Genomic DNA, 13,364 nt, shown 5'->3' with positions numbered 1-13,364 from the left:
TCAGAACAAAGTCATCACCGTCCGCTCGTAATGAGTCATCGCGGTACGGCGGCAAAATTCTCGGGGTACCCGGTATTTCGGATTTTAACCAAAAATTTCACCGATTATTAAAATTGTTTTTACTGCGCGTATATTTTATTTCACAAAATCAGTCAACAAAATTCCTGCAAAATAAAAATAATTAATTAAGAATTCCAAAATAAACAGGGCAACACGCGCATGACGCGCACAGCACCACAGCACCAATCGGAAACGCAAGGACAGCCGGCAAAAAACCCGGAAAATCAAAAACCACACATTGCACAACCATACCCACAATATACATACAGATATATGCATACAATAGGCAAAACGAAACCAAAGCACAGGGAATCAAACCAACCGGAGATAACAGCGGCGGCCGGAAAGGCAAAAAGGAAGAAGAAGGCGGCGACTACAACAAGCCGATGAACCAAGCTCAACGGCGGCAACCACCGAAAGTAAAAGGAAGAAACGAACCGAGAAGAACGAAAGAAAAAGGAACCGAGAAGAAGGAATAGAGACCGGAAGAGAGAGTAAAGGAGATATGAATAACAGCTAACCCCCTGCTGCTTGGCTGCACGGCACGTGTCCTGTATAAATGGACACGTGTCGTTTTATTTTTATCCCGACTTACTGCAAGGCCCTTATATCACTTTTAATTATATTATTAACGGTATACCTCACGAAATTTTTTAATCAAAACATTATCAAAATAATCATAAAATTTATAAATATTCTGAAGTTCATGAAAACATAATTTCGGAATTTTAATAACGATTTTTACGGCGTAGTCTATACCCGCAATTTAGCAAATAACGAAACAAAGCGCGGGTAAAATTAATCCCGAAAATTCCCAAAATAATTTTAAAATTCTCATAATAATACGAACTTAATAAAATATGAGTTTCATGATTTTTAAAGATTTCCTGAATTAAATATGGATTTTATAAATAAACACAATCAGAAAATCATTTAAAAATAAATAATTAATGAAATTTTGATTTTTCAATTTCATAAAGTCCTAAAAATAATTATTGAAATTATAAAATTATAAAACCAATTTTAAAGATCATCAAATATTTATGGAATTAAAAGTATAATAAAATTACTTTTATAGATGACATAAAATCATATAACTCAATAATAAATCACACAATCCAATCCCACATATCAAATAGATTACAAATAATTAAATAGCAATCGATTACTGCTACCAAAATCATTACACACATTTTATTTAATTATTTAAACCTTTATTACACTTTGAACATAATAAAATTAAAAGAATATTCACGAGTCGTTATAAAGTTTGCTTCATCTGAGATAGAGAAAAGTTCAGGAAGTGTATACTTTCGCGTTTTGAAGACACGGAGCATTGATGTTAAGCTTGTAGCTCCTATTGGTCTGGGAACGTCATGGATAGATCCCATTAAGACCCATATTCAAACCAGTTGGTTGCCAAATGATGCTACTGAAACACGGAAGTTGGTTGTTCGAGCACTAAGATACTCCTTGATAGACGGGATTTTGTATAAAAGATCTTATGTGGTTCCCTACTTAAGATGTCTCAGGCCCGATGAGGCACGCTTGGCTCTGGAAGAAGTACATGAAGGTATCTGTGGGTAACACTTGGGGGCAGAGCGCTAGCTCATAAGATAACCCGTTTAGACTTCTATTGGCCAGAAATTACGGCTGATGCCAAAGAGTATGTGAAAAAGTGTGACCGCTGTCAGAAGCATGCGCCTGTCGTTAGACAACCCCCCGAGATGCTGACCTCCATCAACTCACCTATCCCCTTTGCTATGTGGGGAATGGATATACTTGGACCTTTCCCCATGGCCACGGCACAAAGAAAGTTCCTGATTGTAGCCATTGATTATTTTACTAAATGGATTGAAGCCAAGCCATTGGCCAAAATCACAACTAAGCAGGTTGCACAATTCCTGTGGGAAAATATCATGTGCCGGTATGGAATCCCCCGTATCCTGGTTACCGATAATGGAACACGGTTCAATAATGAAGAATTCAAGAAGTATTGTGGAGAGAATGATATTGAGTTACGATTTACCTCTGTGGCTCATCCACAAGCTAATGGGCAAGCAGAAGTGGAAAATCGAATAATCCTGGATGGACTAAAGAAGAGGATTGAGAAATCCAGGAATAATTGGGTGGATGAAATACTCCCAATACTTTGGGCTTACAGAACTACTTGTAGAGTCACTACCGGAGCCACTCCCTTCATGTTGGCGTATGGGGTAGAAGCAGTTGTCCCTATAGAAATATCACACTCATCTCCCCGAATCCAGGCTTTTAATATTGGGGAAAATGAGGAGGGGAAAAGATTAGCCTTGGACTTAATCGATGAGGTACGGGATGAAGCACATGCGAAGATAGTGAATTATCAGAAGAAAGCTTCATTCTATTACAACCTAAGGGTTAAGGAAAGGTTCTTCAAGCAAGGAGATTTAGTCCTTAGGAAAGTGGAAGCCTCTGGAGTAGGGCAGAAAGGAAAGCTTGCCCCAAACTGGGAAGGACCCTATAAGGTTAAAAGCGTTCAAGGAAGAGGAACCTACAAGTTAGAGACTATAGATGGTTTTGAAGTCCCGAGAACTTGGCATGCACAAAACCTGAAGATTTACTATGTGTAAAGTGGTTGAGCACGATTCTCACTTGTCAAGATGACAAGTAGGTTGAAAAGCACCTTAAAGCTTTGCTTGCGTAGGATTTTATATTCTAATTCCAGTAATATCTACATTGTTGATTCATTATTGTTAAGGGTCAAACCCGTGTTATGTAAGGTTTTGGAAGACCAGACTTCATATTAATGAGTTTGAAATTATTTCAACCTTTGGATATTTAAGTTGTGATAATACTTTGTGTGATTTTAACAAAGATCATGTTTTGATCATTGAAAGAAGAAGACTTTAAGAATTCTTCTATTATAAGGAGTGCTTGTTGCACAAAGGGTCGAGTAGTTCAGGTCATTTAACATTAAAAAGCATAATAAGTGCTGGAAAGTTAAAGGAGAAAGATATGAAGAAGAAAGCAGCATAAATAAACCCCGAAGGGTAATAAGTTCTAGATACAAATAAAGTTCAACAATAAGTTATGAATAAAATTACAAACTAGAAACACTACTCCTCCATGCGGGAGCCTTTATTCCCTTGCTCCTTATCGACACCTTCTTTCTCAGCGTCATTCGCGGGAGAAGCAGGAGGAGAGGCAGTGCTGGGATCCAAAATACGATCATCAGGCGGGGGAGAGTTGAAGAGAGCATCCAAGCTATCCTCAGTCTCTGGCTGCTCAGGACTTATAAATTCCTTGGGATCTACTAGGCCAAGATGCTTCTCCGAGCCCGCCTTCACAGCTGCATCCCATCCCTGGGTAAACTGCAAAGAATAAAGACCCTCATCTTGGATTTCCATGAGATTCTTGAATTTATCATAATCCATGTAATCATCAATGAGTTTTTCCTTATCACTCCTAAGCTTCACCAGCTCAGAATGAGCCTTAGACAGCTCCTCCTTCTTTGTGTCCAGCTTCTTCTCCAGGACCTCAGATCTCTCCTTCCATTTCTTCATCTCCCTTTCGAACTCATCGGAATTCCCCTTCCAGGACCTAGCCTGATGAAGGGCTGCCTGGAAGTAGGTGTTGCTCGCACAAAGAAACATGAATTAATACAAGTTCATAAAAATAGAAAAGTTCGAAATTAAAAAAGAAAGGAGTAGTATGTTACCGCAACTTGGGCCTGAGAACCCAGAAGCTCGATGGTCTCAATGTCACTCCCCGTGACGATGTCAGTGAAGTCGTGGGGAGTGATGGAGTGGTACGACTAGTCCTTGACATGTTTGGTGGATCCAACCACCGTGTCACTTCTCCTAAAGCCCCAGTTAGGCCTAAAGGAGTGTGCCTTAAGTGGAGGATCCACATCATCCCCCGACTCTACAACAGGGACGTGGGGCCTAAGGAAGGTGGGGGCATCAGGCTTGCCCCTGGGATCCCTGTTCATCTTGGCCCTCTTCTAGCGGCCGGATTCCCCCTCCTTAAGCCTGTTGATATTGTTAATGGCCTCACAAGCTGAAAGAAAGAGAAGAAAAGTATTAAAATTCTGGAAATAATAGAGTTGCAATAAAAGAAGTAGTAAAATAGATGCGCAGGTAGAGTTACCCTTATCACTGGCATGAGAAAGTCCAACTTTCTTCAACGAGAACTCCTCTAAAAGAGTCCAAGTATCTGTTTTTCCGTCATCTGAAATGAGGGCTTGATATGTCACCTCCTCCTCATCAGTTAACCTGATGCTACCAGGACTCCCATCTGACACTTTGCAAAAGGGCCTACGGAAGAGTGTGGCCCAATCACCCCCAGCCCAGGTCAGCCTAACAAACTCATCCCTCCATTTAGGGTTGTTCTCGACTATAGAGTTTCTATCAAAAATATGGGAAATTTTGGGCCGTTGACGAATTAAAACCCAGCCCGGTTGACCGATGGAACTGTTATAAAATTGAAAAACTTTCCTAAAGACAGCTACGGAAAGAGGAAAATTGTTTCTAAGACACAGAACCATAAAACAGATAATATTCCTCCATGCATTAGGAAGGAGTTGACAAGGGTTGATTTTTACGTCTGCAAGTAAATGAGGAATAAATTCGTGAAATGAGAACCTAAGACCCGCGGTCAGGGCTCCTCGATAAATAAACAAAGTGCCCCCTCCCAGTTACATGTCCTATCCCCAAGGGCGGCTGGGGTAATTCTAAGGTGGGGTGGAATTTATACGTGGTGTTCATGGACTCAATCCTACCCTCAAACTCGTGGAAAGTGTTACCATGGTTGTATGAATCTAATTCAGATAAAGAGGGATATTCATCACCTCTAGTGTTTATCATATCTATTAAAGAAGTGTACGGAGATTGGATTTGAATGGCAGTACCTCTCTTGGAAGTGTTCATCTTCCCCAAATGAGCTAGATCACGATCTGCCATTGATATTCTTCGGATGAAGGCTTGAAACCCATAAAAACTTGAAGGTGGTGGAGCTACGGTGGCTGAGGTCGCCGGAAATCGCCTTTCTAAGAGAGGAAACTTGAGAGAAATTTGAGAGAGTTTTTGAGAGAAAAGTTGAGAAATGAGAAGTGAAGTGAGGATTCTCGCTTCTCACTCTCTTTTATAGGCGAAAAGCTCGGAATACGAGGCGTTTTTAGGCCCATACTTTCGGGCCCAATTTGAGGAAAGCCCACTATAGGAAAGTTTCAGGGGTATTCTAGAAGCGGGAATGGAAACTGAAGAGTCAAAAATCGACCAGAATTTTGAAGAAATGGTTCGATCAGAGTCCTGATCGACAAAAGGTAGGAACCCTGATTGATATTTCATTCGATCTAAAGGGTAAAAAGCCACTTAGTTCGATCAGAGTCCTGATCGACAAAGGTAAGAACCCTGATCGATATTTCATTCGATCTAAAGGGTAAAAAGCCACTTAGCTCGATCAGAGTCCTGATCGACAAAGGGAAGAACCCTGATCGATATTTCATTCGATGTAAAGGGTAAAAAGCCACTTAGTTCGATCGGAACCCTGTTCGACAAAGGAAAGAACCCTGATCGATATTTTATTCGATTATAAGGGTAAAAAGTTACTTAGTTCGATCAGAGTCCTGATCGATTTTGCAAAAATCCTGATCCAAGATTTCATCGATTAGAGTGGTGTTTTGTGAGCTAGTTCGATCAGGATCCTGATCGATTTTGCATAAATCCTGATCGACGATTCAATCGACTAGAGTGACAATATCACAGTAAGTTCGATCAGGATCCTGGTCGATTTCGACCAGGATTCCTGATCAATTTGGTATGTCCCCTGCTCGATTTTAAGCTATAATTAAAGGAAAAAATCCAGAAAAATGAGGAAAAATCCCAGAATTAAGGGAAAAATCCAGAAAAATAAGGAAAAATCCCATAATTAAAGGAAAAATCCCAGAATTAAAGGAAAAAATTCCAGAATTAAGGGGAAAATCCATAAAAATAAGGAAAAATCCCAGAATTAAGGGAAAAATCCATAAAAATAAGGAAAAATCCCATAATTAAGGGAAAAATCCATAAAAATAAGGAAAATCCCTTAATTAAAGGAAAAATCCCAGAATTAAGGGAAAAATCCATAAAAATAAGGAAAAATCCCAGAATTAAAGGAAAAAATCCCAGAATTAAGGGAAAAATCCAGAAAAATAAGGAAAAATCCCAAAATTAAAGAAAAAAATCCCAGAATTCAGAGAAAATTCCGGGAAATTAAGATAATTCCTAAATAATAGGGATGAAAGCAAATCGTTGTAAATGTGTAGGTCGCTCCACACTTTACGCAAAAACGATACCCTGTAAGGGAACAAGTAAACTTAACTTCTGCGAAACCAAGCCACTGTTTCCCAAAAGTTGAGGGGCAAATGATAGGGAGTAAATAAATCCTGATTACGTAATTAATATTGCATTAATTACACGTGAATTGGGCTATAAGGCCCAATAAGACGATGTATGACATTCAGACCAAAAAGGTTAACACATTGGTCAGGGCTGATGGACCAGATCAGGCTTGATGGAACAAAGAAAGCCCAAAACCCTGAATATCAATTAATTTCGTAATTAATTAATAAGGGAGAAAAATAGCTATTAAGATGAGTCCTGGTGGGGATATAAATCCTTGTAGATTGGCCTCCAAGGAACCTAATGGGATAAGGAATCAGCTTCCTACTTCCTAGGACTCCAAAATTCATTCTAATTCCAAGACTTGTCCACCAAGTCTCCTAACCCAAATCCAATTCAAGAACTCCCAACATCTATATAAGGGGCCTCACCCCACAAATTAGAACTACGTTTTTTGGCTTGATTCTCTAATTCACAGAGATACGTAGGCATCTCGTAAAGACAAAGTTAAGCTACGAAATACGAGAGCATCCATTAAAGGTCTTGAGCTCTCGAACCTTAGCAATAAACACAGCAATTAGTATACTCTAGTTTTTTATCCATAACAGAATCGTATTAGAAACAAAGTTAACCCGCTACAATTGTAGAACTAAGTAAAATAAGGACAACTACATTGTGGAATTTTATAATTATTTGATTGTTTTTAACTACATAATTTAATAGTATTTATTTATTATATATTCTCATAAAATTTAATTATTTATAGTATAATCAATTTAATATTAGTTATTAATATTTTAACTTTGATCCATATTTTTGTATTTCGCAGGTATAAAGAGGCTCATTTCTCTATAATTACAAATTTGATAATTCAATATTGTTGAAAAAAATAATTATTAAATAATATTAAATTATCTTAAATAACAAAGATGTTTGATTTATGTAATAATTGTACAATTATTTTATAAAAGAATCCTATTAATAATAAAAGATAACTTGTTAGATTTTTTTAACAAGTAAAACTAACTACCTAATTTCATAACTACACATGGCTAACTAAATAATTTAATAATAATTATTTTTTATACATTCCTATTAGGTTTATTTGTTTACAAGTTTTAATTGAATATTTTATATTAATTTTTTAATTTTGATCATGTTTTGCACCGGTTTATGAGATTTTAATTTCTATAAATGTTAATTTTAATTTTAATTTTAATTTCAGTTCTGTGCGATCGGTCCCGTGCTAAGGGTAATCAACTTGGAGTATTATTTTATAGTTTACTAGCATAAATCCCGTGTAATGCACGAGTTCCCATTAATATTTTAAATTTTTATTTATCCAGTTATATTATATTTTTAAAATATTTATATAAATATATAATGATTATAAATTTATAATAAAAATAATAGAATAACATGTGGTCATAATTTATTAGAATAAATAGACTATTTCTAGTGGTTTAACAATTTAGTAGTTTAGCGGATATATAACACTATTATTTATATCTTTTAATAATAGGATAAGTTGTATTCGTAATTTAGTAGGATAAATATACTATATTTAGTAGTAGTTTAATAATTTAGTAGTTTATTAGATATATAACGCTATTTATCTATTTTTGTAATAATCAAAATTAGGGAATTATCGTTGAACCAAACTGTTGAACCAAATTATCTCTATTCCGGCTATTATAGTATAGTATAACATTTATTAATAAGCAAAACCTTCTTTCAAGTGGTACTTGGTTTCACTTATTTTTTGGTTATATAACCATAATAGATAATAGAAGACTCCTATTTTGATTCCTATCTTATTTTAGTATAAGTAGTAGAGGTCTATTTTAATTATGCTTCTTGATTTTCACTCCACCCACAAATTTAATATAATTAATACGTAAAAACATCCTGCATACAATACATATAAATATATACGAACCATTATTCTAACAATTAGTATACTCTAGTTTTTTATCCATAACAGAATCGTATTAGAAACAAAGTTAACCCGCTACATTTGTAGAACTAAGTAAAATAAGGACAACTACATTATGGAATTTTATAATTATTTGATTGTTTTTAACTACATAATTTAATAGTATTTATTTATTATATATTCTCATAAAATTTAATTATTTATAGTATAATCAATTTAATATTAGTTATTAATATTTTAACTTTGATCCATATATTTGTATTTCGCAGTTATAAAGAGGCTCATTTCTCTCTAATTACAAATTTGATAATTCAATATTGTTGAAAAAAATAATTATTAAATAATATTAAATTATCTTAAATAATAAAGATGTTTAATTTATGTAATAATTGTACAATTTTTTTATAAAAGAATCCTATTAATAATAAAAGATAACTTGTTAGATTTTTTTAACAAGTAAAACTAACTACCTGATTTCATAACTACACATGGCTAACTAAATAATTTAATAATAATTTTTTATACATTCCTATTAGGTTTATTTGTTTACAAGTTTTAATTGAATATTTTATATTAATTTTTTAATTTTGATCATGTTTTGCACCGGTTTATGAGATTTTAATTTCTATAAATGTTAATTTTAATTTTAATTTTAATTCCAGTTCCGTGCGATCGGTCCCGTGCTAAGGGTAATCAACTTGGAGTATTATTTTATAGTTTACTAGCATAAACCCCGTGTAATGCACGAGTTCCCATTAATATTTTAAATTTTTATTTATCCAGTTATATTATATTTTTAAAATATTTATATAAATATATAATGATTATAAATTTATAATAAAAATAATAGAATAATATGTAACAACCCGCACTTCCGGACTATTAAATTCTAAATCGAAAACTAAAAATAAAATATATTATTACTCGATAATTCTAATAGATCACGAAATTCAAAGCAGCGGTCAAACTCAATAATCAAAATCATAAAAATAGAGACGCAGCTCCACAAATCCGATAATAATTGTCTAACAGATAATTAAATTTATTCTCTAAAAACAAAATCTTTATTCTAATTCAAATAGCACAAAACGAAGCAGCACAGATCTCCACATAGTTCTCATTCCTTAATCTTAATATGCTCCAAATTCCGAACCTGAAATGTTAAAAGGGGTGAGCTACACAGCTCAGCAAGTACAAATTGACTAACTTTTAAACAGAAAAACAATGGGTGTTTTGATAAAACGATTTTTCTTAAAACAATAATAATTTTGTAAAACATTTTCTAAAATAAATCCAACCCAAAGTTTTATATTTTAAAATTCAGAATTTAAAACAGAACAGAGCAGAATTTATAACAGTACAGATTTTATAACAGATCTGAGCAGAATAAAACAGAACGAAACGATAATTCTTATAAATACCACAGTCTTGATCTACGGCCACACTTTGCCAGTAGCCGGCATCTAATTCTTATTCTTATTCTTTATACCACACTTTGCCAGTGGTCGGCATCTAAAGTTCAATAATTACGCGCCCTTAATAGGTATCTAAAGTTGCACACTTGTGCGCCTACTAAGGGTATCTAAGGCTAGTTCCGGAACTATAGCGTAAATTACGAACGGTTCGAAAACGTAGAGACTGGGTTCTAAAATTCACAAATACTTATATCTTATAATTTCGAAATCAAAGTTTTTATATCTTATATGAAATTAAAAACAGAACTGAAATATCTTTTCGGAAATTTAAAAGTAAGTCAAAAGGTACTTACCTCAAAGCCTGACCAGATCTGAATTTACTCTTTTTGACCCTCTAAACGATATTTTCTTGAAAAACACGAAACACGAAAGCTGAAGATAACGAAAAGACCTTTCTGAAAAGTCCAGAATCACTGAATTCTGACTTACGATGAATTTTCTACGAATTTTACAAGACAGCTGATTTTTGCTGAGAAAGTCCTACGAATTTTAATGATAAAAACAAGGAATACGAATATGGTGTATTTATAACGATACAAAACCCTATATCTCAACTAGGAAATAATAATATTTCCTCCTAAAGATTTACAACCTCTCCAAGTAAATTCCATAAATAAAATATTTGATACACACAATTACCTAAACTAAAAAAATTTCGATTTTCTAAATTATTCTTACACTTATTTCCACAAATAACAAATCTTTTCACAAATCAACTACCTTGCACAAAATGTTTTCAGAATATTCTAATTTTAAAATATTTATCTAGACAAATTAATATCTAATTTCTAATAAATAAATTAAAAATAAAATTACGAATTTTACATTCTTCCCTCCTTAAAAGAATTTGGTCCCCAAATTCACATAACATAAATAAATTAAATAAGTCACTAAAGAAAAGAAATCATACCTTAATTGCGATAGTTGTCATTTCCTGTCAGCTGAAACACACGTCCTTTGCCCATCTTGTTATCTGCTTCCTTCCTTGGTGGCGGTGGCGGATTGTGCGGACAATTCGAAATCTTATGTCCTACTTCTCCGCAATGAAAACAAGCACCTGTATTCCAACGACAGACTTTGTCCGGATGATTCTTGCCGCACCTGGTACACGTCTCTCGATCACCTTGACCCCCGATGTTATCGTACACGTGTGGCTTCTTGAGTGGTCCCCCTTGAAAAGATTGCCCACTAGTTTGAGTGAACCGCCTCTTATTCCAACTGCCAGACGCCTTTTCAGATTCTGCCAAGCCCCTTTCGATCACTAACGCCTTGTTGAGGACAGCCTCGTACGTCTGAAGTTCAAACGACGCCACTGAATTCCTGATGTCACTTCGAAGTCCCTCCTCTAATCTTCGTGCTCGACTGCTCTCATCTGCTACTAGGGTCGACGCGTACTTCGCAAGCTTTGCAAATTCTGCGTCGTATTCAATGACGGTTCTTCCACCTTGTTGAAGTCGAATGAAGTCCCTCTCTTTCTGCAGACGAACTGTTCTCGGAAAGTACTTGTCCTCTAAAGCCTTCTTGAACTTTGCCCAAGTGTACGGTTCATGATTTTCTTCAAGATTTGTCGTCTCATTCTTCCTCTTTTCCATAAGCCACCAGTCGTAAGCGCTTCCTTGCAATTGGTACACAGCTAAGGTCACCTTCTGTTCCTCATTGCTCCCCAGAAGTCCGAAAGCTTTTTCCATCTCTTGGATCCACATCTCAACGATAGCCGGGTCTGTAGCTCCATCAAAAGTTGGCGGGTTCAAACGCTTGAATTGAGAGACGATGTTGGGCTTCGGTTGCTGATTCACAAGTACAGCTAGAGTTTCAGCCAGCTGGTCAAAGACGTTTCCTCCTTCATCATTATTGCCCTGATTTTCATTGTTGTTCTGATTTTCTACATCCATCTTTACTAGAACACACAAAACAAATTCTAAACTTATAGTCAATAATCAAAAAAAACACAAAAGTCAAACATATCAAATAATCACACAAATAAATGCCCTAAATCCAAAATAATTTTCTAAGACCTATACGATAGTCTAAAGGATCGCATCCTAGGGAATGTACTAGTCCCATACCTAATACACTCCGAAGGACAGCCTGCTCTGATACCAACTGTAACAACCCGCACTTCCGGACTATTAAATTCTAAATCGAAAACTAAAAATAAAATATATTATTACTCGATAATTCTAATAGATCACGAAATTCAAAGCAGCGGTCAAACTCAATAATCAAAATCATAAAAATAGAGACGCAGCTCCACAAATCCGATAATAATTGTCTAACAGATAATTAAATTTATTCTCTAAAAACAAAATCTTTATTCTAATTCAAATAGCACAAAACGAAGCAGCACAGATCTCCACATAGTTCTCATTCCTTAATCTTAATATGCTCCAAATTCCGAACCTGAAATGTTAAAAGGGGTGAGCTACACAGCTCAGCAAGTACAAATTGACTAACTTTTAAACAGAAAAACAATGGGTGTTTTGATAAAACGATTTTTCTTAAAACAATAATAATTTTGTAAAACATTTTCTAAAATAAATCCAACCCAAAGTTTTATATTTTAAAATTCAGAATTTAAAACAGAACAGAGCAGAATTTATAACAGTACAGATTTTATAACAGATCTGAGCAGAATAAAACAGAACGAAACGATAATTCTTATAAATACCACAGTCTTGATCTACGGCCACACTTTGCCAGTAGCCGGCATCTAATTCTTATTCTTATTCTTTATACCACACTTTGCCAGTGGTCGGCATCTAAAGTTCAATAATTACGCGCCCTTAATAGGTATCTAAAGTTGCACACTTGTGCGCCTACTAAGGGTATCTAAGGCTAGTTCCGGAACTATAGCGTAAATTACGAACGGTTCGAAAACGTAGAGACTGGGTTCTAAAATTCACAAATACTTATATCTTATAATTTCGAAATCAAAGTTTTTATATCTTATATGAAATTAAAAACAGAACTGAAATATCTTTTCGGAAATTTAAAAGTAAGTCAAAAGGTACTTACCTCAAAGCCTGACCAGATCTGAATTTACTCTTTTTGACCCTCTAAACGATATTTTCTTGAAAAACACGAAACACGAAAGCTGAAGATAACGAAAAGACCTTTCTGAAAAGTCCAGAATCACTGAATTCTGACTTACGATGAATTTTCTACGAATTTTACAAGACAGCTGATTTTTGCTGAGAAAGTCCTACGAATTTTAATGATAAAAACAAGGAATACGAATATGGTGTATTTATAACGATACAAAACCCTATATCTCAACTAGGAAATAATAATATTTCCTCCTAAAGATTTACAACCTCTCCAAGTAAATTCCATAAATAAAATATTTGATACACACAATTACCTAAACTAAAAAAATTTCGATTTTCTAAATTATTCTTACACTTATTTCCACAAATAACAAATCTTTTCACAAATCAACTACCTTGCACAAAATGTTTTCAGAATATTCTAATTTTAAAATATTTATCTAGACAAATTAATATCTAATTTCTAATAAATAAATTAAAAATAAAA

At 34.6% G+C, this 13,364-nt stretch overlaps 1 protein-coding gene across 1 annotated transcript; it reads right to left on the bottom strand.

The window, feature by feature from the left end:
• Positions 1 to 10,741: 10,741 nt before the first annotated feature.
• On the bottom strand, positions 10,742 to 11,722 carry LOC141680427 (uncharacterized). The gene has a single exon (XM_074486656.1). The coding sequence runs from the start codon at positions 11,720 to 11,722 to the stop codon at positions 10,742 to 10,744; it is 981 nt and encodes a 326-aa protein (XP_074342757.1).
• Positions 11,723 to 13,364: the final 1,642 nt, after the last annotated feature.

Source organism: Apium graveolens, chromosome 8 (genome assembly GCF_009905375.1).
Source record: "Apium graveolens cultivar Ventura chromosome 8, ASM990537v1, whole genome shotgun sequence".
In the NCBI taxonomy this organism is placed as follows: Eukaryota; Viridiplantae; Streptophyta; class Magnoliopsida; order Apiales; family Apiaceae; genus Apium; species Apium graveolens.
The sequence above is the reverse complement of the archived record's forward strand: the minus strand, read 5'-3'. Positions and strand labels throughout refer to the sequence as shown.

Bases quoted from the DNA above. Each gene is read 5' to 3' on its own strand.
- LOC141680427 (XM_074486656.1), bottom strand. From the start codon at position 11,722: ATGGATGTAGAAAATCAGAACAACAATGAAAATCAGGGCAATAATGAT.